This window comes from Dendropsophus ebraccatus, chromosome 1 (assembly GCF_027789765.1).
Source record: "Dendropsophus ebraccatus isolate aDenEbr1 chromosome 1, aDenEbr1.pat, whole genome shotgun sequence".
Lineage (NCBI taxonomy): Eukaryota > Metazoa > Chordata > Amphibia > Anura > Hylidae > Dendropsophus > Dendropsophus ebraccatus.
Window position 1 is genome coordinate 145507646 of NC_091454.1, and position 25749 is coordinate 145533394.

General features: G+C 42.6%; 1 protein-coding gene across 1 annotated transcript; it reads right to left on the reverse strand.

The window, feature by feature from the left end:
- Positions 1–5141: 5141 nt before the first annotated feature.
- Positions 5142–22681, reverse strand: ANXA2 (annexin A2). The gene is made up of 13 exons (XM_069981411.1): positions 22576–22681; positions 17862–17920; positions 17207–17309; positions 14585–14679; positions 13476–13589; positions 12814–12904; positions 10951–11030; positions 10298–10357; positions 9588–9681; positions 9182–9277; positions 7212–7270; positions 6447–6569; positions 5142–5359 (listed from the first exon to the last, which is right to left on the reverse strand). Exons 2-13 carry the CDS (start codon positions 17907–17909, stop codon positions 5300–5302), a joined length of 1023 nt encoding a protein of 340 aa, XP_069837512.1. The 5' UTR covers positions 17910–17920; positions 22576–22681; the 3' UTR covers positions 5142–5299.
- Positions 22682–25749: the final 3068 nt, after the last annotated feature.

The window sequence follows — 25749 nt, forward strand, 5'->3', positions numbered from 1 at the left end:
ACAGAGTTTCTTAAAATCGCTTGTACTATAGATATTTAATGTTTTCAGAAAAATGACCCTGAAATGACAGTTACGCTTTAATGTTGTTATGTGAATGAGAGAACCTGGAATATGTGCATACAGCCTGTGTGCCACTTCTGGATGAACCACATTGTATCTGAAAGGTAAATCATAGCTGCCTTCTGAATGTATACACTGCTCACAGAGGCCAAGGCAAACAGACTTCAACACACTCTGCATCTGGCGTCTGTTAGTTAGTAACTCGAGTCACAATCATTCCCTTTTGAAACTGTCAGGTCTGACCACACACCTCCTAAAACAAATATAGATTTTATATGTTTTTTTTTGTTTTTTTTTTTAAATGAAATTTTATTAAAAGAAAAGCAAGATACATGTCATGTGGTATAAAAGAGACCATGAAGAGTAAACAATTGCATGACATAAAAAAGATACTATAATGGGTATAGGTTTAGTGCACAGGAAACTACAGCATTCAATAAATGCATGATAGCAGAGTGACATAAGCTAGTTAACCAGAAAAAAGAAATAGGGTGAAAAGGGAAGAAAAACGGTAGGTAGAAGAGGCACGTAGAAAAAAAAACCCCTTGAAGCAGCCAAAAGACCACTTTTATACAAGGGTGGATTGTTGTTGAGCATATCTTATAGTACAAGGCGAAAAGAGTTGGAGTATGTGGTAAGACCACTAGACATGATGCATAGTACCCCCTACAAGACTGACATCTCTAATACGTAGGGTCATAGGATGGAAACAAGGCAAGTACAAAGTCTAATCAGAGACTCTTAAAACAAATCCTATAATAATGAGATAGTTTGTCCAGGTGAGAGGATACAATACAAAGCAGGAAAAAGATTTATCATCCCTGCGGTATACTTTAAAATAATTGAAGATTTTTGTGCGGAGAAGCTGCTCTCTGCAAAAGTCTGCAAATATTTTCAAGTATTCGCAGGACTCAGCCCTGCTTAAAGGGGTACTCTGTAGAAATATATTTTTTTTTAAATCAAGTGGTGTTTGAGTATTATACGGATTTGTAGTTTACTTTTTAAAAATCTTGTTATCCAGTATTTATCAGCTGCTGTATGCCTGGCAGAAAGTGGCTTCCCCCCAAGTCTGACACCTCTCTCTGCTAGCTCTGTCTGTGTCAGGACCTGTGCAGAGTAGGAGAGGTTTACTATGGGGGTTTTCAGCTGATTTTAACAGTTTGCTTTCTGCCCCACCATGTACTTTCACAGTCTTTAGCCTACAAGCTGCCAGAAAGATACTGTGGAGGAAATATGTGATCATGGTGTTGAAAGTATTATTTACATAAATATTATTTTGTTGCAGTGTATTACTTATTTAAACACTAGATGATAGTTTTTGTTTTATGATATAGTGATATTATTTGGTTTAGTTTTATTATATAATACCTGACTGACTCCAGGAACTCCAGCTGCTCCACCCTCTGCTGTACTGTAGTCTGTCCTATCATTGGGAGAGAACATGTGCTGATTACTTCTACTGTAAGCGAGCGTTCCCTCCCGCCACTGCAGGGGATTTGCCTGACAGTTGCTAGAAATCCAAACTTGCTGGTTTTTTGTTGACTTTTGGTCACAACCACATGGCTGATTTCAGCTTTATGAGCTGTCATGTAGGCAGAGCAATGTGTGATAAAGTTGCCATGTAACCTTAATCTTTGCACCCCAATCTTTTGCTTATTCAGTTCAATACTGCTTTATGGCACTGAACTGTAAAATCAGCAATCCACCACTTATAGCCTGTGGCAGGCCGTGATCTTAGATCTACCAGCCTTAGCAAGCACTTGACTGATTGTGAGAATCATTCTGTGTACACATAGATCAGATACCCAGATTTACTATTGCAAATGTGTAAAATTTCAGGTGTCGTATGCACAAAAAAAACCTCTTATGTGACTTGCACCGAAAACACAATTCTGGTTTGACATAAACCAACTAATAGATTGTCTGACCTTAGACACACTACATTTTTCAATCCGCATCATACACTTGATAAATCTGCTGCATGTGAAGATTGTCTGTTTAAAGGGCCTGCTCTGGGCCTGAATTTTATTTGGTGTGTATTACACACACACACACACACACAGGTGTCACAAACAATGCGAAATGTAGACACGCTAAATGGGTTCATCTTTAAAAAAAAAAAAAAAAAACTGCACAGGGCCCCAGGGGTGGGACCTGTGTGAGTGCTGATATTACTCAAGTGGGCAGAAACCTATCCCAGATTCCTGGGTAAGCACATCATTCAATTGTGTGTGCGCATCCTTAAGATGCAGATGCCAGTGATTTCCACCACCGGGCAGCTTCTCAAACCCAAAGTCTGTCCTGTAAGGTAAAAGAGGAGAGCCATGCCAGGGGGAGGGGGTGTCTACTATATGGGGACTGCACAGATGGGCCTATCTACTGTATGGGGTCTGCACACAGGGGGCCAATACTATATAGGGGCTGTACCGATAGGCCTAATATTACACGGAAGCTGCACTGAGGGGGCCTAATACTATATGGAAAATGCACAGAAAAGCCTGATACTTTATAGGAGCTGCACAGAGAAGCACCTAGTACTTAATAGGGCATAAAAGGAGACTTAATACAATATGGAGCACAGAGTTGGGCATAATTGATAATAAAAATACACACACACACACATTTACCACCATTTACTGCCAATCCTCAGGATATGCTGGGAGTTAAAGGGGTTATGCAGCGAAAATATTTATCTTTCAAATTGGGAAGACTTGAGAGATATTTAAAAAGATGTAAATCACAAATCTATATAACTTACTGAAAACAGTTAAAAAAGAAGTCCGGCCAAAACTTTACTAAAGTATTGTATCACCCCCAAAAGTTATACAAATAACCAATGTACACTTACTACGGGAAATGCACAGAGCTTTTCTTCCCTGCACTTACTACTGCATCAAGGCTTCACTTCCTGGATAAAATGGTGATGCCATGACCAGAGCTGTGCGGGCTGTGGCTGCTGGAGAGGATGATGGCAGAGGGATGCTCAGTGTCCATCCAGTGCCCTGCCATCATCCTCTCCAGCAGCCACAGCCTGCACAGCTCTGGGAGTCGGGTCGTGACATCACCATGTTATCCAGGAAGTGAAGCCTTGATACAGTAGTAAGTGCAGGGGGAAAAAAAAAAACACTTTATGTGCATTTCCCGTAAGTGTATATTTGTGATTTGTATAACCTCTGGGGGGCAATACATACTTTTGCACTTTTCCTCCAACTTCCTTCCCTTTTTTCTACCTATAGGGTCCCATACAGTAGTAATTCTGCTGTTTGGTGTCATGGCACAGTAAAGTGAGTAGGTATGTGGTTTGCCCCCGTATGTAGGATCCTCCATATAGTAATAATGCCCGTTGCTATGTACCCCCCCATAGTAATAACCCTGCTATGCACCCCTCATCACTAGAGATGAGCGAACAACCAGCATGCTCAAGTTCACCCGAACCCGAGCGCTTGGCATTTGATTAGCAAGGGCTGCTGAAGTTGGATAAAGCCCTAAGGCTATGTGGAAATCATGGATATAGTCATTGGCTGTATCAATGTTTTCCAGACAACCTTAGAGCTTTATCCAACTTCAGCAACCACCACTAATCAAATGCCGAACACTCGGGTTCGGATGAACTTGAGCATGCTCAAGGTTTGCTTATCTTTACTCACCACCCATAGTAATAATGCCCCTGCTATGCACCCCCTCACCACCCACAGTAATAATGCCCCCTGTAGTGCTCAAACAGAAAAACAACAAACAGAATACTCACATATTGCAGGACTCTGGCTCCAGTGTCTATGAGCCTGACAGATCCTCCAGCAGACGTGATGATGTCATATCATCGTGCCTGCAAGAGAGATCACGTCCCGGCTGCTTATAGGGCATGAGGTGCCCACAGCCTATGAGGAGGAATAGAGCAGCCCGACGCTGACAGGTCCAGCTGTGTGTTTAGCACTCTCACTCTGCAGTTGAGCATTCTGGCTATAACAGCAGTGGGGCTGCAGCTTCTAGGGATCCTGAAAGGGGGACAGGCCAGGCAGAAGCTGTTAGCAGGCTGGATGCGACCTGCGGGCCGTACGTTGCCCAGGTTTCATCTATAATTACAATAGATTTGTGCACGCCATGTTAACTCATTGGAGAGCCAATACAGAACAGCAAAATATTGCGGAAATTCATCAGACCAGTGGATCCTCTGAATAGGAATAAATTAGTGAAATTGTTTTATTTTTTCTTGCAATACTACTTCCCAGCATTACATGACCTTGGTGCATCTTGGTACCGTCACTTTCTTAAGTAAGCAGCGCACACACACACCTGGCTTCCTATAGGATGTAAAAGAAATGTGATTCATACAGGCTAGGTTACTCGTTTCTGATGCTTCAGGTCCAGATCTGAAAACCATCTGCCCATTTTAGGCGCTACTGAACAAGGGCTCCCTGACCATTCTACAGCCATACAGCTCCATATACAATGTGCTGGGATCCATTATGTGCTCTGACTCCTTTCCATCATAACCAGTACTACACAATCTATTCTGTGTGATGGCAACATACAGTCCCCACCCATGACCGTTTCAATCTGTCTCAGACAAATAGCGCCCAATTACAGCTTAGCTTTCATGGAGTTAAATGCAATCTTTACTGTTTGAACAAAATATAGCAGGTCAGGAGACGCAGTTGCAAGGCAGATGGGGCACCTGCTGTTTTACCGCATGTGCGGCTTTGTCAATTAAGGGGAACTGCGTCTCACGGCCTGCTACCATATTTTAATAGCGCTCTGGAATGAAGGGCACTTTAATGAAAAATATTAGGGGAACAATACATATTGTGGGAGATTTATCAAACATGGTGTAAAGTGAAACTGGCTCAGTTGCCCCTAGCAACCAATCAGATTCCACCTTTCATTTTCCAGAGAGTCTGTGAGGAATGAAAAGTGGAATCTGATTGGTTCAACTGAGCCAGTTTTACTTTACATCATGTTTGATAAATCTCCCCCATTGTGTTTTACACATTTACCTACAATTTACTCCATTCATTCATACATTCCATGTAATGATATGGCATTTGTATGCCGTAGAGAAATAAAAAACCCCGGACACAAAGTACAGAAAAAAAATATATATTTAGGATGGCAGAAGTTGTATTGGTCATTACACTGGAAAGGAACAGGAAGCGACTCGGAGATTACAGACCATTGGAAGCTCTGTGCGGACTTCTGTTTCTGGACAAGCATTAAGGCAAAAGGATGCATATTTAGGAGCTCAGTCATCACCACCACATAGGTTTAGCAGGGCACGCTGATAGTCTCCTTTTGTGTCTTGCTGTAACATTAAAAAAAAGGGACAAATCTGAGTTTCAAGAATATATATTCTTTGTTTAAAAGACCATTTCCTAATAAAGTAACTCCTATACAAATCCAGGGATGGAAAACAGTGGACCTGGTTTATTTCAACATACAAAAGCCATAGGGTGCCTTTACACAGAGAGATTCATCTGACAGATTTTTGAAGCCAAAGCCAGGAACAGACTATAAACAAGGAACAGGTCATAAAGGAAAGATTGAGATTTCCCCTCTTTTCAAATCCATTCCTGGCTTTGGCTTTAAAAATCTGCCAGATAAATCGGTGTGTGTAAAGGCACCCTTACTCACCTGCCTTGCTGCAGCTTGCATTCTGATAGCTGTTTCCCCTAACGTTCTCCCTACAGGAAATGTCTGCTCAGTCAATCACCAGTCACCACACTGACCTGCCTCAGAAACTGACTGGCTAAGAGGGCATTTCCTGCAGGGATAAAGTGTCAGAGGCAGCAGTAGCAGAATGGTAGCTTTTTAGGTTTAAAGAACTCTTAGTCCAATGTGCAACACTTTTTTATCCCCAGAGTACCCCTTTAAGTTGTAATAAAGAGTGTGTATCTCTGCACTCAGATTAGTAAATTTCCTAGTCTTCAAGAGACGTCTAAGGATACTAGGATGTCTGCCACCCCCCTCTTCATTTATTCTTTCTCCTGTGTGTCTCTCTTTGATTAGCAGTGGTAATTACAGGGCTTGTATGGTGCCAACAAAGGATCTATATGTATGAAGAGCAGCATAAATGCAGCACGTTGAACAAGGTTGTGAGCTACTGTTTTTCTCATGAGTATCCCATCAAAGGAATTAATAAAGAATTCAAAATACAGACCTGATTCCTAAAGAAAATAGCACCACTCTTGTTCTCGGATTGTGTGCGGTATTGCAGTTTAGTTCCACTGAAGTGAATAGAGCTAGAGTTGTAATACCACACACAACCTAAGGACGGGTGCGGTGCTGTTTTTGGAAGAAAGCAGGTATATGTTTTTAATCTTAACCCCTTTATTGCAAAACCTGACTACATAGAAATGCGTTCCCCTTTCCAGATGTGCCATCATACTTACGCTAATGAAGTAGGACAGAGATTTGCCATATTTCTTTTTGAACTCTGCTCTTATTTTGAGCATGTCCACTTCACTTCGTGAAACCATATTTCGGATCAACACTTTATCCTTTGTTCCTTTGCCCTGATACAAAATAAAAAAAAAAAAAAAAGAAATCATTTAATGTGAAAAATTTTAAACTATAAATATAAAAACTGAATACCACCCAATATGTGGCCGAATAGAAAACGTTATCAGAAATAAAAAAAAAATATATATGAGAAGTTAAAAAGAAAGTACATGTGCAACATGTACAATGTGAACGATGATAGATTCAGATAAAACCTTGTAGCATTTCATATACAGTATATACAATAATAAAAATTTATATATGAATTTGCAGAAATGCTCAAAGACCTAACTTAGGAACTAACCTGGGAGTAGCTGGAGACACTAATGGCACCAGGAAACCCTGGCATGACTACATAGCCAGCATGCCACCACAGCAGTCTGTAACACCTATTGTTTATTGCATTGTAAAAAGTGACATAATGCTCTATGGGCTGCTAATCATTCAAATAAAACAAATTTTACAATCACTTCTTCCCATCTGGTATTTATTGGCTTTTGGACATATGGAAACCTAGCCATCTCTGAGTGCCCAGCAATAAATTATTCTAAGCTCATGCTCTACAGCTTCCAGTATTGACATTAATAAAATAAATGCAAGTCTTTACATATCTTAAAATGTTTAATGTTTGTGATGGGAAAAATGATATATTTTACCTTCATTGAATCGTACAACCTCTCCGCAAAGTAGAGGGGCTTGTTCTGGATGCACTGCACTGAAATAGGAACACATCAAGGAGTATGTTAAATTGTGATGCAATACTTTTACACACAGCTACACAGTGACCGGTCAGGAAGGGGTTAGGATAAGCAGAGGACCAATGAGTCAAATTTTAGTTTTCATTTAAGATGAGCAAATTTACAGAAATAACGGAGCAAAGTGCTTAGTTATCTCTGCAATCTGCTCATCAGCCTGCTGCCTTATAACTCACTGCCGCTCCTCCACAAGTGCTGGGAAAAGCTGGATCTAGTCCTGGGGAACTGGGAGAAGTTTAGCAGGCTGATGAGTGGATTTCTGAGATAACTAAGCTTTGTTATTACTGTAAATTTGCTCATCTCTTGATGAAGATCTAATCCTGGATCTGTTTTCCAGGACTTGAAAAACACGGCTACTTTCTTGCAAAAACAGCACTACCCCTGTCCTCGGGTTGTGTGTGCGTGTATTACAGTTCACCTCTATTCACATGAATAAAATTGAGCTGCAGAAATGCACCCAAACTGATGACAGAAGAGGTGTTGTTTCTTAAAGAAAGCAGATATTAAGAAAGTAAACTCGATTTGTCAAAGTGTCACTGTCCTTATAACTTTCTAAATCGAAATCTGCAGGGGATGTGATATAAAGCAATTTTACAATTTACTTCCTGTGTTTTAGGGGGGAAAAAAGACACTAAACACAAAGTCCCAGTGATCTGCACACAAAGAAGGCAGCCATTTCATTGATCGACACTTTGAGCCATGACTCTCTGTACTGGCCGGGACTTCCTGAGTTTGTTTGTTTTTTGTTTTTTTTAACTAGAACAAGACTAAAAACCTACCTTTAGGAGACTGGGCCTGGATACAAGTAAGTATAGCTTTGTTATAAAGCAGGTAATAAAAAAAAACATCAATGAATGTAAATTTCAAACAAGCTTCAGCAATACAGCAAATGGGAAAAATAAATGTCATGGTTCTGTTAGGCAAACTAAGAGCCTGTACCTTAAATGATTACTGTTGTTTCAAACAACTTTCCTCCATTAGATAGCCCATGTGATTACATATTTAGATATGTGTAAACCACCTTATTAACCAAAAATCAAGTTTTCGGTGCAGGATAGGGAAGAGAGCTTGAGAGTGCCTGGGCCGTGTCGGCCTGCTGAAGATGATCAACAGAAGCAATAGATCAAAGCTTCCCTCTCATCTCTGACCACCCACTAAGCTGACGGCAGCTGTCCTTATGTAAATACATGTGCCTACTGTTGTATGTCCACAGTGATGAAATGTAATTTCCCTTTACTCTCTCAGCAGCTAGTGTGGCCCCTTCATTGTTTCTGCTGTCTCTAGCAATTCTGCACTCCAGGCACCTCAGTAACCCCTTTTACCCCCACATGCCATCTACAGTGCTACACTTCTTAAATTACCCCCAGCCTGTTCAGCGCACTTTCACCAGTGCTTTGCCATAAGGACTGAGTGTTGTGCTGTGCTTTGATTAGCTAGGCAACTAAGGGATGAAGTCCTGTGTGTGTACTGTTGGTAAACAGCTTAGCCCTGCACCCCTTCCTCCAAAATGGAGAGTCTAACAAATAGCTGTGCACCATTGAGGAGACTCTCTAGGGTTCAATAACAAGTTTCATAACCCAAAAACCACCATTATGAAGTTAACCTAACACATGGGTCCCCAAACTGCGGCCCTCCAGCTGTTACTAAACTACATTTCCCATCATGCCTGGACAGCCAAATCCAAAGCATTAGCTGTCCAGGCATGATGGGAAATGTAGTTTTACAACAGCTAGAGGGCCGCAGTTTGGAGACCCATGATCTAACAAATCCAGGCCGTTTTTTAGAAATCATTTGAAATCACAGATGTGCTTTAAATAAACATAAGATTTACTTGGGAGGCATCAGACATGTAAACCATGAAATACACTTACCCAGATTCAGGAAAGCATTCTCCAGGTCACCTTTCACTTCCTTCTTGATGCTCTCCTGCATGTCATATGGACTGTAGCTCTTGTACCTTTCAAAGACTGAAACATGAAAAACAATGCCCATTTAGCAACCTGAACTTCAGACCTTGTTATGGGCCTTGCTATAGACAGTTTTACAAAATGCTCTTGTTGTCAAGAACAGGGTTCTTCTAGGGGAAGCAATGGGCAAACGTTGGCGCCCAAGATGTTTCAAAACTATAAACCCCATCATGCCTTGACAGCCAAAGGTTTGGCTGCCCAGGCATTATCGCAATTAATAATTTTTGCCAATAGAGGACTGAAGATTTCCCATTCCTGTTCTAGAGTATAATATTACCATGTAACACATAACCAAATATGAGGCTCATACCTTTCTGTAGGTGTGGAATGCTTCTTTCGGTCATAATGGAAATCCATTTGCTGATATCTGTTCCCTTCCTCTTTACTCCGGCCTCATACAGTTCCTATGGTACATGAAGTGTGGTTTTCGTTTCTAGTGTATACACATACTGTTTCTAGCCTGCTTTGCCATTTATGCATTAGGTTGTGGTAAAAGAATTTCAGTTGCACAAACCTGCTGATCGTTTCCCTTCAAAAAGCTTGTATGTTATTGTAATTGCAAAATGAAGCAACTACAGTGTACAATGGAAATTGTGTTATATATATACACACACACACACACGTTTTAATGGAAATTACGGTACAATAAAAATGTTGTTTTCATGGTTTGAAAAAAAGAAACAAAGGAATTAAAAAAAAAAAAAAGCTCAATAAATAATAATAGAAGCTGCCAACAGACTGGATAAGGCTATGACATGCCTATGACAACAAACACTTGTTATATCTTTACGTGTACTGTAAAACCTGCAGGTCATGATGTAAAATACTTGTAGTTGTAAGAAGAAATCAATACCCAGTGATAGTGCTGTAGAATGTCCACAATGGGCACTTGACCCCAGAAACAATGTTATCTCTATGACAATTACTGCGCAGTGTGTATAGGCTGTGTTCACTCTATTCTATACTCTATAATGAGCACAGTGAAATCAGACATTGATGGTTAGGCATACATCTACTTACTCTAGCGTCCTGGTCAATCTTTTCATAATCTACTACAGAACTCTCCTCTTGTCTTTTCCCCTACAGACATAAAAAGTGAAGATCAATTGGGACTTTATCAGGAAAATAGTAAAGCAACTACCTACGCTCTTACACAAGCAGCACACAATATCTAATACTAAAAAACAAGGATGTATTGGTGAAATACTATGAAACCAGCTTGCAATGTTTTTTTTTTTTTTTTAATCTAACATCTGTTTTTAGAAAGAAAATCCTCATTAGATGTAGCAGTGCTGAATAGATCACTTTATTTAGTGAAAAACAACCAATAGATTGAGATATCTTTTGATACATTCGGTAGTTATTAGAGATGAGCGAACCTCGAGCATGCTTGAGTCGATCCGAACCCGAACTTTCGGCATTTGATTAGCGGTGGCTGCTGAACTTGAATAAAGCCCTAAAGCTATGTGGAAAACATGGATATAGTCATTGGCTGTATCCATGTTTTCCAGACAACCTAAGAGCTTTATCCAAGTTCAGCAGCCCCAGCTAATCAAATAGCGAACGTTCGGGTTTGGATCGACTCGAACCCGAACCCGCTTCGCTCATCTCTAGTAGTTATGTAATCCACTACTGACCACAAGTTGATTTTTTTCTTATAAAATTATTATTACCTTAGCAAGAGCGACCATTAGCTTTCTGAAGTCTCCTGATGTGTCTGACACTATGTCTTTTTCTAATTCTGTCTTGAACACTACAAAAACAAAAAGGAAAAAAAAAATCTATGTAATTTCCTTAGTAACATAAGCTTAAGAAGCATTTGATACAAATTTCCTCTGACAGTTTATAGGTCTCCATCCATACTAGTGTTCATCATATATTCTCATGGGCTGACTGGCTATATCTATGTCTCAGTAGCCAGTGCAAAGTAACCCCAGCTTTAATCTTCTGCCCATTCTTCAAATTTCAGCATGGAGAGATGCTGCACAAGATGGATGGGCAGGTTGCCAAGGCACCCAAATGATGCCCAGCAAACTCAATGCACAAGACCTATCAGTCATCCACAGTATATTAAAGACACACTAAGTGCTGTTTGTAGCACAAACTTGTCAAGCACTTGACAAAGGGAGGGGACATGCCCCCAAAATGTAGCATGACCCTATGTGAACTTATGAGTGTCTATGCTGGACATTAAGACTGAGTCCATGAGAACTGCAGCGTTCATGGGCATTACACAAAACTGCAAAATATTTGAAATAATTGTAATGCATACTTTATTTGATATAAAAAAAATTAATTTTTTGCTACAAACAGTGCTTTGTCTGTGCTTTAATATACTGTGGATGATTGCAAAGCTGAGGTACAGCGACCTCGCCAGACACTGTACCCCAAGAAAGCAGATACCTAGAGACAAGTCCTATCAATTATGAAAGGACCAGTGGGATGTCCTACGGTGGCCTCAACAACCCGAGTATCCATCATGTGCAGCATCTCTACATGGCAAACATTGCAGAAAGGAGGGGAAAGCAGTTCTGGAATTATGCTTTAAATCCAGTCTTTTAAAGCTGAAGGCAAAATAGGCCATCAAAATTGGGCTAGCGGGGGTCCAATATCTAGCATGCCAACCGATCAACTGATTAAAGGGACTGCGGAGCAATGTTTCTGAGTGCTCATGTAGCAGTGGTGCAAATAACTGCTGCATTGTCATTTTAATGCAATCCAACTTACAATGAGGTTCAAACATGCAAAAAAACATTTTCTGCTTTTTTTATAGAAACTTCTTAAATTATGTAAATGATTTACTATAGTTACAAATATACTTCCAGTCTAATTTAGAAGAGTTTATAACTTCAGTTCAAGTGTGTACTTAAAATTAACATTACAGGTGCAATGTTAAAGGGAACCTGTCACCCCCCGTACCGGGGTGACAGGTTCCCGACCCCCCGTTAGAGACCCCTATACTTACCTCATCCCGCCGGGTCCCGCTTCTGAAGATGGTCGGGTCACGGAGATCTCAGCCGCTGCAGCCCGGCGCGCGCGCTGAGAGATGAGTCCAACACCCATAGAGAATGACGGGAGAGTCCAGCGCTCCGTCATTCTCTATGAGCGTTGGACTCATCTGTCAGCGCGCGCGCCGGGCTGCAGCGGCTGAGATCTCCGGGACCCGACCGAATCCAGAAGCGGGACCCGGCGGGATGAGGTAAGTATAGGGGTCTCTAACGGGGGGTCGGGAACCTGTCACCCCGGTACGGGGGGTGACAGGTTCCCTTTAAGATCTATTATTAAACTGAATTATGGATAAGAAAATGGCATATTTTGATGGAACATACAGAAAAGGACCAGCAGTGTGTAATGACACCATCATGCCACTAGGGGGCTACAATAACCCTACTTTTCAGGAAAGTATTATCAAGCAGCCATGTGTGGTAATGAGAGCTTGTATGAATGCAGCTTGTAAGATGTAAAATGGAATTGTGTTCATTTGTCTGGCTGGGTAAAATATATACAGATTTTACATTGATTCCACAAGTACTCACATTCTCTGTATGCTGCTTGAATTGCTTGTAATTCCTGATTATCTCGAGAACAAATTATTTCAATAAGCGTGTCTTCATCTGTACCAAGGCCCTGCAATAAGACGTGAATTTAGCCAAAGTGCTAGAGTAGCCATTGCTTTACCATGAAATGACTACATTATTGCCAGCTTCCCCTTTTCTGGAAAGATCCCAGATGGCATGGCTTTCTAGCTCCACGCAATCCTTACATCACCAAGCGCAATGCCAAGTATTGGAGGGTTTAAAGCACAGTGCCACTGGACTCTGGAGTAGTGGAAACATTTTTTTTCTGTCGAGTGACAGATCTCACCTCTATATCCAGCAGTCTAACAAGTCTTAGTTTAGTGAATACCAGGAGACTATTACATGCCTGACTTCATTGTGCCAACTCTAGAGTTTGGTGGAGGAAGGATAATGCTATGAGGTTATTTTCCAGGGGTTATAAACCAAGTCCTCTTGTCCAACATCTGCATCTGACCTCAAAAATGCTTTTCTGCATAAATTGCAAAAATCTCCACAGCCCAACATCTCAGAGGGGTATCCCAATATATTACCATGTTCCAACAAGTCTTATACATATTGGCAAACTTGTTTGGAAGTATTTAGGAGGAGGATCTAGCTCTAATAACATGTACATGACTTGCCTTCATTGCTGATTTCAATTCTGAAGCATCATATTGAGGTGGTGTCTTCATAAGACCAAGCATCAAAGTCTCAAGATGACCAGAAAGTGCCCCTTTCAATGCTGATGGGAGATCCTAAAGATAATGAAAAAGAAAGGCATTACTGCTAGAAAATTACAAGATCAAGTTATTCTTGTATTAATTCATATTGTAAATCCAACTTGGAATGAAAATAACATTTAAGAGTGACATCAAATGAATGGGATTAAATCACAACTTATTTATTAAGTGGCCTGCAACCCTGCTGGCAAAGTGGACAACCTAAGCTAGCTAGTCTGAGTCATTTGTTAGACTACTGCTAACAGCGCCCCCAAGCTGTGGAAGAATATACACAGCAGTCACATAACGCTCATGTTAGACCCCAAGACAATCTGGAGATTCCTCTCTAAACACTGGAAAGATTCATGACTGAAATGAGACAGATAGAAGACCACCTTAAAGTGACTCTGTACCCACAATCTGTCCCCCCCAAACCACTTTTACCTTCGGATAGCTGCTTTTAATCCAAGATCTGCCCTGGGGTCCGTTCGGCAGGGGATGCAGTTATTGTTTTAAAAACAACTTTTAAACTTGCAGCGCTGTGTCTAACGGCCGGGGCTTACATTTGTATATGCATTAGGCTGGCACACCCTCTCCTTCCCTCCTCCCCACCCTCCTCATGATTAGGAATGCTCCAAGCAGATTGCTTCCTATTCCCCACCTGTGTGCATAATGAACATGGGCTGGATTGTTAATACACCTGTGCAAAGCTCAAACAGCAGTAAATGTTCTTGGATCATTCCTAATGCTGAGGAGGGTGGGGAGGAAGGATGGAGAGGTGGTGCCAGCCTAATGCATATACAAATGTAAGCCCCGGCCATTAGACACAGCGCTGCAGGATTAAAAGTTGTTTTTCAAACAATAACTGCATTCCCTACCGAACGAACCCCAGGACAGAGCTTGGATTAAAAGCAGCTATCCGAAGGTACAAGGGGTTTGGGGGGTCAGATTGTGGGTACAGAGTCGCTTTAAAGGCTTTAGTTTAGGGATTGAATGACCAAAGTTTACAATAAGATTTGCTCAGCAATTACCTTTTTGGTTCTCCTCTGATAGGCAAATGCTATGTCCTGCCTCTGTTCATTGCTGCGGTTTGTTAAAATGTTGATGATTGTTAGTTCATCGACACCTAAAAAATATGAAATGTGATAAATATATGAAGTACATACAGTATTTATATGGATGAGACATGATTCAAAACCTGAATCACCACCTACTACCTCTTAAAATATTCACCACACCTAAGAAAAAAAACAGGGGTACAAAGTGTCTTTATAACCACCCCTCCGCTAAGCTGACAGGATCTTCCCACTTATAGGCTAAGAGGCATTCTGCAAAAGCCTGAAGTAAACCAGACTAGGGTAACTAGTTAATAAGGGTATGTTCACACACACCCTCTGCATCATTAACTACTTCTCCCTTTGCTTGTAAAACCATCAGCATTTAGCAACAGGTTTTTGTCAACTTGTGTGTTACTTTAATCTTTTAAAAAGGAACCTGTTGTGATTTTCATGGTGTCTAAACCACATAGTATCAGGCGGTCCCCAGCAGCTTGTCCCCGTCACACCAGCCTTGACTAATAGATCTCTCCCTGCTTAGGTATTGGGGGAGAGCTATAAATCAAGGCCAGTGGGGAACATCAAATCCACCATAGGACTCATGGTTTAGGGAGCATGAATGTCACGACAGGCTCCCTTTAAGATGCATACAAAGTAGGTGTCTGAGAAAAACAAAACATCTGCACTAGCCATTACCTCATCTGGAAATAGACGGGACATTACTGATTCTTTTGTAAGGACGGAAATGAAAATAACAGGTCAGCCCACAGAGCTCACAGGACAAACAATAATGCATTTTATTTTTAGCTGGTAAGAGTGTATGTAAATTATGCATAGTCAGAGCACTCTGCGCTCACATGTCTCCAACAAAGCAAATAAACACAATTATCCTGAAGCATAAGGAGTATTGATTGCTGCAGATACAGGAACTGCTCCTAATCCACTTTAACATAGTCTTAAAAGCCAGGCAAGGACGAAGACGTCTGCAAGGAGTGCTCCAAGGAGGGGAGGAAAGAAAAGGATTTTATAGCCTACAACTGCTACACACCTCTTCTATTCAGGAATGTTCCATGATGAAAAAAAATAGTAAAAGTAAAAAGCCCAGCCAAGAGGAAATCTATCCTGCTTCCTCCATTCCTGAAGCTTGTTTGGAACCGCTAAGGTTATTCCTGGCACAGGTACAAGATTTGGGTGTAATATATTTGGAAGACAATTGGTTTGGTGTGAATCTCTTGCGGATTCTAAAAATTGCTATTTTTTCCAATTATCAGGAGCACCTGGTATCCACAGGAAGAAGGGAAATAATGTAGTGGCAGCTAAATGGAATGGAAATAAGCGAGGGAAAGGTATAAAGGAAATTCCACAGGCTGAAGATCTATCAGTAATACTGAAGAATATTGGACATAATAACCCATATAAAGTGCCAGCATATTCTGAGGAGACAAACAGAGGGAGAACCTCAGCATACAACCTGAGGGCAATCACATCATAAGGATGTTACACTCTTCTCATTCATTAAATGGCAAAATAAATCATTAAAATGGTTGAAAAATTGGTTGGAGAGAGGACACAATGTTATCAATTTAATAAGGTCACCCCTAACCTATTATCTAAAATATGAATAGTTGTGCTCTACCAATTTATTTTTTCTCAATAAATAAATTGTCCTTCAACTGAGTCTAGGCTGTATAGCTACACAATGTTTTATAAAACCATCTCTTTAGTCTAAACTCCACTTTTTCGGTTGTACAGGCCTAGTACACTCTTGCCTATATGCGCAGGTCAAACAAGAACCCCCATTACTACAAAGGCAATCACTCTAAAGCCAGTATTCCTTCATACTACATCTTACCAGAGCTGTTGCTTTCCTAAAAGTAACACCAAGGTGTCGATGAGGACTGTGGATACTAAGGTTTCCTTGTGGCAATGCTAAAGGGGATATTTATCACTTTAAGATGTTAAAAAAAACAACAACAAAAAAAAAAAACACACACACATGCCCCAGATGTCGACCATCCAGCCTTCCCCACAGTGCTAGTATATGTAATAGTATTGTTAGGGCTTAGATGCCTTGTCTCTGTGATGCAGCAGAAATACTCTCCCTTCTTATTATCTTGCATTAAGGACGGAAAAGACTAGGGGGAACATTTATTAAGTCCGACGTTTTTTACGCCGGATTTAAAAATGTCCCCGCATCTCCGGCGCTACGGAGATTTATGTAGAGGCGTACTGCCTCTACATAAATCCCGTGCGCTTCTGTGCGCACGGCAGAAAACCTACGCCACCTGAAAGGTGGAGTAGGTTTTCGGTGTATCTTTTGGCGGAGCAAAAGATAAATCGCGCAGACTCTGAGTCCGCGCCCCCCCCGTCCCGCCCCCTCCACACCCCTCCCCCGCCCCTCCCCCCGGCGGAAAGTGCCGATGCGCGAATATTTTATTCGCAAATCGGCCATTTGCGAATAAAATAATACGCAAATCGGCAATTTCCGCCGATACGCACCTTAATACATGTCCCCCTAGGAGTAGACAGGCTCTTGTTACCAGATTCATACCAGAGCTTTTATCTTTTTTTTTTGCGTCTCTAAGTAAAGGTACCAACCTTTTGTTTTAATGGCAGTTTCAAGGGCTGCAGCATCTTTCTCTGCATCAAAGTTTGTGGAAGGTCTCACAGTACCACACGTTGACTGAGTGGAACTGGTTTGCTGTAATAGATAAAGTAGAAATTTAAAGTACAGATAGCAGATTTGCAAATAATACCATTTAAATCAATATACAGTAAGTATATATAAACATTATAGGGGAGGATTTATCATCTGCAGCATTTCTCCCACAAGTTATATTTTATTTACACCATACTTTTCCACGAAGAAGTTGCATCCTAGTAATCATGAAGTTGAACGTGGCTTCGTAAATAAGAGCCATGAATTGGACGTAAAGAATATGGAACCACAAACACTGAAACCTAAGTAAGTTTTCAGCTGTCTAGGTTGTGTGTTTTGTAAAAGTCAAAATATTGCATATTTTTGAGCAAAACAAGTGTGAGAGATATATGCATGGCTTGTGTAGAACAATTCCAAATCCCCCTTATGTATAATAAAAATAACATAACAGCAATGTCATTCACTGTAAATTTTATAATAAACACTGAGCTGGAAAACTAACAGATTCTCTTTAAATTTTCATTAAAGTGGAATTCACAGTGCTTTATCTAACTCCATGTCCCACATTAGCTCATCCCATATAATTTTACTTACATTTCCTTCCAATTTCAGCTTGCCTAGAATTTCATGGATACAAGCCATCACTATGGACTCTAAAACACAGAAACAAAGCCATGCAAACAGTTAGCAAAAAAACCTTTAAGAAAAGTACAATGAGCTCATACACCACAAAGTACATTAAATAGGTAACCTATACTTGGAAATCATTAATCTGTAGATGTAATCTATAGTCATGGATTATAAAGCACCATGCTTGCTATGTAGTCTAGTATTTTCAAAGAAATTTTTGTTTGCGGTTTCACCTATTTGTCTATTAATTTTTACTTTGTGAAATATAAATACCATAAAAGCAGGCTAACACTTGTCATCAATATATAGGTATAAATAGGCTGAGCTGCACACGGTATGAATAGCCCAGTATGGCAATAGGTTGTGGTTGATACATTCTGTGACTAACACCATGCCCCCACATGTAGTTACTAACAGCCACGTGATTTGGTATTACCATCAAAATGGTGCAGCCAGTGGGCGCGGTTCCCTCAACATGTTACAGCTGCAGCATAAGGACCCGGCTCAAACTACTAAAAAAAAATTGCTTCTTTATTCCAGAAACAGCGCAGCTTTTGTCCTCAGTTTGTGTGTGGTATTGCAGCATATTTTTATTAATGTGAATGGAGCCAAGTTTTATTAGCACATACAATCTAAGGGCAGGGGTGGTGCCGTTTTACAGGAATGCAGCTATGTTTTTCTAATCCAGGATAACCCCCTTTAAGGCTTCCCTCAGAGAAAACGTTTGCATGGCGTCAAATGTACAGCCGGCTGTGATTTTGCAAAACAGCCAAAGAGCAGAAAAATACCAAAATGTTCAGCACAAAAATGTCATGTGGGTATGGCTCTTCATATTTCCTCATATTGTCTCTCAGCTAACATCTTTCCGCAACCCCATGCGCCAATTTTAGCATTTTTATTGTAATTTTACCCCCAATAAGTCCCAGACGAGGCATTTAGAACTAGCTATATATGCAGATTTATCATTCCACTTCAAGTACGTTAGGCCACTTCCCACTCAACCTGGCTCTGCCCGGCTAATACATTACCTTCCCGTACTCCTGCTTGCTTCTCAGGCTCCCAGCTCCCTGCTGTCCTTTCCAGTGCGCTGTCCCGCTGCAGCCAATGATAAGCTGAGCAAAACGTCAGGGAGCCACAGGAGATCTGGGTTTAGTGGGAAAGGGCTTTACATACTAGCAGCGGAATGAAAAATCCACTGCAAGGGTGGGTTCATACTGAGGAATTCTCGCAGATTATGTCCGCGGAATTCCACAGTATGTCCGCGCACCTTTCAGCCGGCTCCATAGACACCATTCTATGGGCCGGCATATTCCGCTATCCGCCGAAAGAAGTGACATGTCACTTCTTTCGGCGGATAGCGGTATATGATGGCCCATAGAATGGTGTCTATGGAGCCGGCGGAAAGGCGCGCGGACAGCCGACGGAATTCCGCGGAGTTTATCCGCGAGAATTCCTCAGTATGAACCCACCCCAAGCATGTATACCCATAGGAGATGAGAGTACACAGGATCGCAGCAGGTTTCGCTGTGGAACACGGAGCATAAAGTCCACTGCAGATCCTGTACGTGTGAAGCTACCCTAAAGGGGTTATTCAGGATTAGACAAAGCACAGCTACTTTCTCGCTATGCTCTTTGCCATCCCAGTCCCTGGGTTGTTAGTGATATTACAGTTTAGCTCCATGTTCTTCAATGGAGCTAACTTGTAGAACCACACCCAAACAGGACAGGGTGGTGCTGGAAGAAAGTAGCCATGTTTTTCCAAGCCTGGACAGCCCCTTTACCATTAGCGCAGACATCAGTTCATCTTATCCCTGCATCACTATCGATCCCTCATTTCCTCCCACACACACAAGTAATGGCTGCATTTCAACTGAGATTTTTCTACCAAATGCTGAAGCTGGATAGAATATTCTGTGTGGCTGCAGTAAACACAGATGTTCTACACAAGAGGATTCATTAGCATAGAACTGTGGGATAGCATCTTGCAGGTACAATACAAGCCCCTGGCAATATGTCCCCACCCCTCCGCTGAGTAAACACAACCTGGGTCCACACTTCCATCTTAATAGAATAAATCTATGAAGTAACATACAGAATCACTATTCATAATAATGTCATTTGCATCTTATGATCCTTAATAGTACCGGAAATAAATCAAATCCTTCCACAATACCAGCGTGTGTGAACTGCGCTGTGTTCAGGCATGTTACTGGCAAGGTTATTGTTTGTGAATGGTGTGTGATCATGTGTGTGAACAAGCCTTTAGACAGCTAGCTGCAATTTGCCACCGCCAAGTCTTACCTTGGGTGTGGTCAGGAGTTATCACTATAGCCTGCCCTACCACATCCTGGCTGAACAAATGCACAGATGTGAGGCCAGAACTTTACATAAAGTGATGACTACAGGGACGCTTCACTAGCTGGGGCATAATGACAATTCATTGGGCCCTAAAACAAAATTGAATGGGTTCCCAGCACCCAATAACTGTAAACTGAAAGAACAACAAAGGTACCAATAACTAAAGGAGTTTTCCAGAACCCCCCAAAATATTTACACATTGAATCAGACTGATAAAAAAAAAGAAAGAAAAGAAATGATACTCACTTGCCCTGATCCCTGCTACTCACCACTGCATCCTGGTTTCTGTGCATCACTGACCACCTAGGTCCTAGGTATTGCCTGCTTAGCCAGTCACAGTGATTGTCTGAAAAGGCAATTCCTGAAGGGTCAATGTGTCATATAAACCAAGAAGCAGTGGTGAGCGTTTCGGAGACATATGATTGGCAGCTGAGGGAAAACAGGGGCAGATGAGGACCATAAATCCTATATTATCCTGAGTGTCTCATTTTTATTCTGGAGCCAGAATACCCCTTTAAAAGTCATGCATACTAGCACCATAGAGCCCTCATAGTAGCTCAAGATAGTAAAAAAAAAACAACAAAATCTGTATCTAATGCTATGTATCTAATGTTCTTAAAGGGACTTTTTGTTAAAGAGAGACCACACCTAAGGTCATCAGCTTTTTCCACCATTTTAGACTTGGGATAGCTGTAATATTCTTAAATTCTTCAGAATTTTTTTCTTTTTTCCATTTTTGTGTGATCTGTAGATTCAGCACTTCTATAACTGCCCAGGGCCTTGTGCATTATCCTGAGACGTCTCCACGAGACACTGAAGCGTCTTATGACTCTGCATTCTGCACAGCTTCTCTCCCCAGCAGACTACATAGGAGGGTCCCACAGCCTCAGTAATGCAGAGTTATTTGGCTTTTGGTAAAATCCTCCCACTCCAGAGAAGTCAGAGCCTGCACCAGGCTCTGTGCCAGTTTTTACTCCACCCAAATCATAAATCACGCTGCCACACCTATCTTCCTAATCCACAGTGCCTTCTCCTATTCTGCAGGGCCTGGAAATTTCTGCTCGCTGTACAGTTCTGACAAAGGAGCAGGAAACCTAACAATTATAGAAAAGTATATATATATATATATATATAATGTATACATAAAAGAGTATCCACTCACTACTACTGACAAAGTATCTGGAGAGCAATGCTATCTCCTATAGACATAAGACTATCGACAGAAGAACTGTACAAGGACTTTCTATTATTCTACCATATAGAGAGTGATGTATATGCTATAGGGCATACGTATACATTTATGTATATAGTCACTGCCAGCAGGGTACCTCTGAAGGTATGCCAGTCTAGAGAACCAGTGCACAGTTTTACATGCAGGAGAATGAGTTACATACCAGGATGTACTGGCCCTGGACCAATTTTTCTTTTGAAAACTGGCAATAAAAACTTTTCAAGACAAACAATAAATTTCCTTGTGTCTTTATACATGGAAATAAGACTCTTATGATTAATACAATCCTGCAGCTTACTGATCTTCATAGGAATGGATACAATAAATGTCTCCAGTAACAATTAATGCGTCATTGTATACTGCAGTCTTGTACAAAGTACATAGTAAGGGCACAAAGTGAGAGTGCAAACCACCAGGAAACGCATGGACCTTACACATGAATGGGTTGTGCCCTGAATCACTTAGTTCATTAATGTTAATGTGTATAGGTTACTTTAAAGTAGTGTATATCCGCAGGCTCAGAGGTATATGAATGAATGAACCAACTAAACCTGGGTGGGGAAAGCCCACAGTGCCAATCCCTGTGCACTAGCTGATTCACCAGCCATCAGCAGCCTCCCACCCCCAGGGCACATTGCCCCATTCATATGTAATGCTCCCTGACAGCCCAGATGATTGTGTATGACCAGGATCTAGTAATAGGGAGAGCAAACAGTGAGACCATGACAGCCACAGCCAGGTTCACTCTGCAGGACTATGCAGACTGTATTTTAGTTTAGCCTATAGGCAGATCAGCAAACATACAATATAACTCATAGATGATAGCCATAGACAATTGTTCACAATCCCTATCAGTAATTCAATTGCAGAAAATTGCAGAATGAGCTGATAACAGTGAACAATAGTTTGCATTTAAAATAGCATGCAGGAGCGCAATGAATTACAGCCATATCCCTGATGTAAAGCAGATAAGAGGTGAGGAGCAAGAAGAGGAAGGGGGCTCCAACAGGTGTCCCTGCACCGTCTCAGTGGTGTGCAGGGTGCTGTGGTGTGAGGGGCTCCGCAGCTGTGTGTGGTACAGGACGTTACCTGAGGCGCCGCAGCAGCAGGAGGAGGATGAGGCAGGAGCGGCCGCTGGTCGGGATGGAGGAGCAGTGAGTGCGCTCTGTGTCACCCGGGCGTGGCATTTATCGGGCGGCCACGTAGAAGTCTGCCCCAGTACTCCCCGCCGTGCCCGCCCTCCTCACACCGCCCACCAGCAGTGCAGCCCGCTATGTGCCGCGCCCGGGCACAGCCTGCACACCTCCTGCCCGGGAACCTGCTGCTGCTGTGTGCAGTCTCCTCATAGAGCTGCTGCTGCTGTGTGCAGTCTCCTCATAGAGCTGCTGCTGCTGTGTGCAGTCTCCTCATAGAGCTGCTGCTGCTGCTGCTGTGTGCAGTCTCCTCATAGAGCTGCTGCTGCTGCTGCTGTGTGCAGTCTCCTCATAGAGCTGCTGCTGCTGTGTGCAGTCTCCTCATAGAGCTGCTGCTGCTGCTGCTGTGTGCAGTCTCCTCATAGAGCTGCTGCTGTGTGCAGTCTCCTCATAGAGCTGCTGCTGCTGTGTGCAGTCTCCTCATAGAGCTGCTGCTGCGGCTGTGTGCAGTCTCCTCATAGAGCTGCTGCGGCTGTGTGCAGTCTCCTCATAGAGCTGCTGCTGCTGTGTGCAGTCTCCTCATAGAGCTGCTGCTGCTGTGTGCAGTCTCCTCATAGAGCTGCTGCTGCTGTGTGCAGTCTCCTCATAGAGCTGCTGCTGCTGCTGCTGTGTGCAGTCTCCTCATAGAGCTGCTGCTGCTGTGTGCAGTCTCCTCATAGAGCTGCTGCTGCTGTGTGCAGTCTCCTCATAGAGCTGCTGCTGCAGCTGTGTGCAGTCTCCTCATAGAGCTGCTGCTGCAGCTGTGTGCAGTCTCCTCATAGAGCTGCTGCTGCTGTGTGCAGTCTCCTCATAGAGCTGCTGCTGCTGTGTGCAGTCTCCTCATAGAGCTGCTGCTGCTGTGTGCAGTCTCCTCATAGAGCTGCTGCGGCTGTGTGCAGTCTCCTCATAGAGCTGTTTTTGTATGTATTTTCTTGGGGCCGAACATGAAACAGAGCTCTCCTAACAGGAGTGTGAACCCAGCCTAAGACTATATTCACACAATGTATATTTCCATAAAACCACGGCCGTGTTTATTACGATAATATACGTTACCTCTCAGTCTATGGGATCCTGGACGGAACGTATACGCATGGTATACACTCTGGCCGGGATCCCTAGCGGCGCCGCAAACAACTGACATGTCAGTTTTCTGCAGCCGCTATTCAGTGAATAGCGGCCGCAGAAAACCCTGTCAGTGCAAACTGTGGAGCGAGCTGCTCCGACCGCAAGCTCCATAGGGTGCAGTGGATTCTTCTGATGCGGGCGCGCGCGGATGCGTCCGCATCAGAACCCTGTAGCCAAAAAGATCATCCGGCCGGTACTGCAGTACCGTCCGGGATGATCTTCTCAGAGACCGGCCGGTCTAATACAGTGTTTGCCAATGCAGATTTTAAGCCAAAGCCAAAAGTGGATTCAGAAGGAAGACAGAGTCCTTCTTTTATATTTCTGATTCCTTTTAAAACTGTTCCTGGATTTGGCTCAAAATCTGCTGTGAAAGTTAAAAAAAAAAAAAAAACCTGCCATGTGACATCAGCCTCATAGAATACCTGTGATCTGTATGAGAAAAAGGAATCAACCTTTCTTTCATATTTCATGGGTTGGGATTGATAACCTCCATCACCCATTAATTGTTTTTTTGGGGGTGTGACCATGAGGCTGAAGGGTGCTAATCAGGCTCGGGGGTGTGAGTATTAATCTTGGGAGTATTAATAAGTTTAACTTTTGTTTTGTCTGACTTTATGAAGACAGACTTTCCCCAGGATAGGATGGTTCCTGATTAGAGTTAGCAGCTGCAGTTCTGATTACAACTTACAATCACGGACAGCTGATGTTCGTATCAGTAACACAAGTTTGGGAGGTGACCCCTTTATTAATTTGTGTAATGCTGGGTTTACACGGAACGATAATTCGCCCGATCGTACGATTAACGATGTCGGAGTAAAAATCTTTTTTTTACATAACGATCAGCGGTTAGACGGTACGATATATCGTAGGGAAATAGTTTTGCAATCGTTTTAAGATCGCCCGCCTGCAGCCCGGCCCCCCGCCTTCAGCACAGCCCCTGCTCATCCGCGGCCACGCATCCTACAGCCCCCCCCCCCCCTTCCGGCTCGATCGCCGCCCCCGCTGCTCCGATCACCTCCGCCGCCCCGGCCACGAGCATACCTTACCTGCTCGGCGTAGCGGGTGTTCGAAATTCCCAGCTCCCCTCTTCAGTGCATTGATTGGCTGAAGAGGGGAGTCGGGAATTTCAAACAGCTCCTCTTCAGCCAATCAGTGCTGCCGTGCATTGATTGGCTGAAGAGGGGAGCCGGGAATTTCAAACAGCTCCTCTTCAGCCAATCAGTGCTGCCGTGCATTGATTGGCTGAAGAGGGGAGCTGGGAATTTCAAACAGCTCCTCTTCAGCCAATCAGTGCTGAAGAGGAGCACTGATTGGCTGAAGAGGAGCTGTTTGAAATTCCCAGCTCCCCTCTTCAGCCAATCAATGCACTGAAGAGGGGATCCGGGAATTTCGAACACCCGCTACGTGGAGCAGGTAAGGTATGCTCAGGGCCGGGGCGGCGGGGGCTATCAGAGTGGCGGGGGTGGCGATCGGGCGGCGCTGATCGGCCGGCGGGGGTTTGCTAAGATCCTCATTTTTTTATATCTACAGAGCAGGTGTTTACCGTGTGTACGCTGGGAGGAGTATATACGGTAAGCCCTTGCACCTGTGGGTTGCTGCTGCACCTTCTGTTTTTTTGTCTGCATAATTAAGTCTTTCCATTGATTCAAAACCCAAGAGGTGGACGACAAGTCGGCTCTTCACAAGGTCTAGCAGTTCTGGTGGCTCATATGTTTGTAATAGTGAGATCACAGAAGTCCATGCAAGCACCATGCAATGCGCATTACACAAGTCTGGAATAGTGGCTCAGCTCAAGTTTGAAAAAAAAAAAAAAAGAATACAAAAAGTGGACAGCAGAAGATTGGCAAAGGGTGATTTCGAGCAATGAGATAAAAGTCATGAGAACGGGCTGTAACGGGTGCAAATGGATCTGGGAAAGTCAAGGGAAAAGGGGGCTAACAAATCAAGCAATTAAAGATACTGTCAA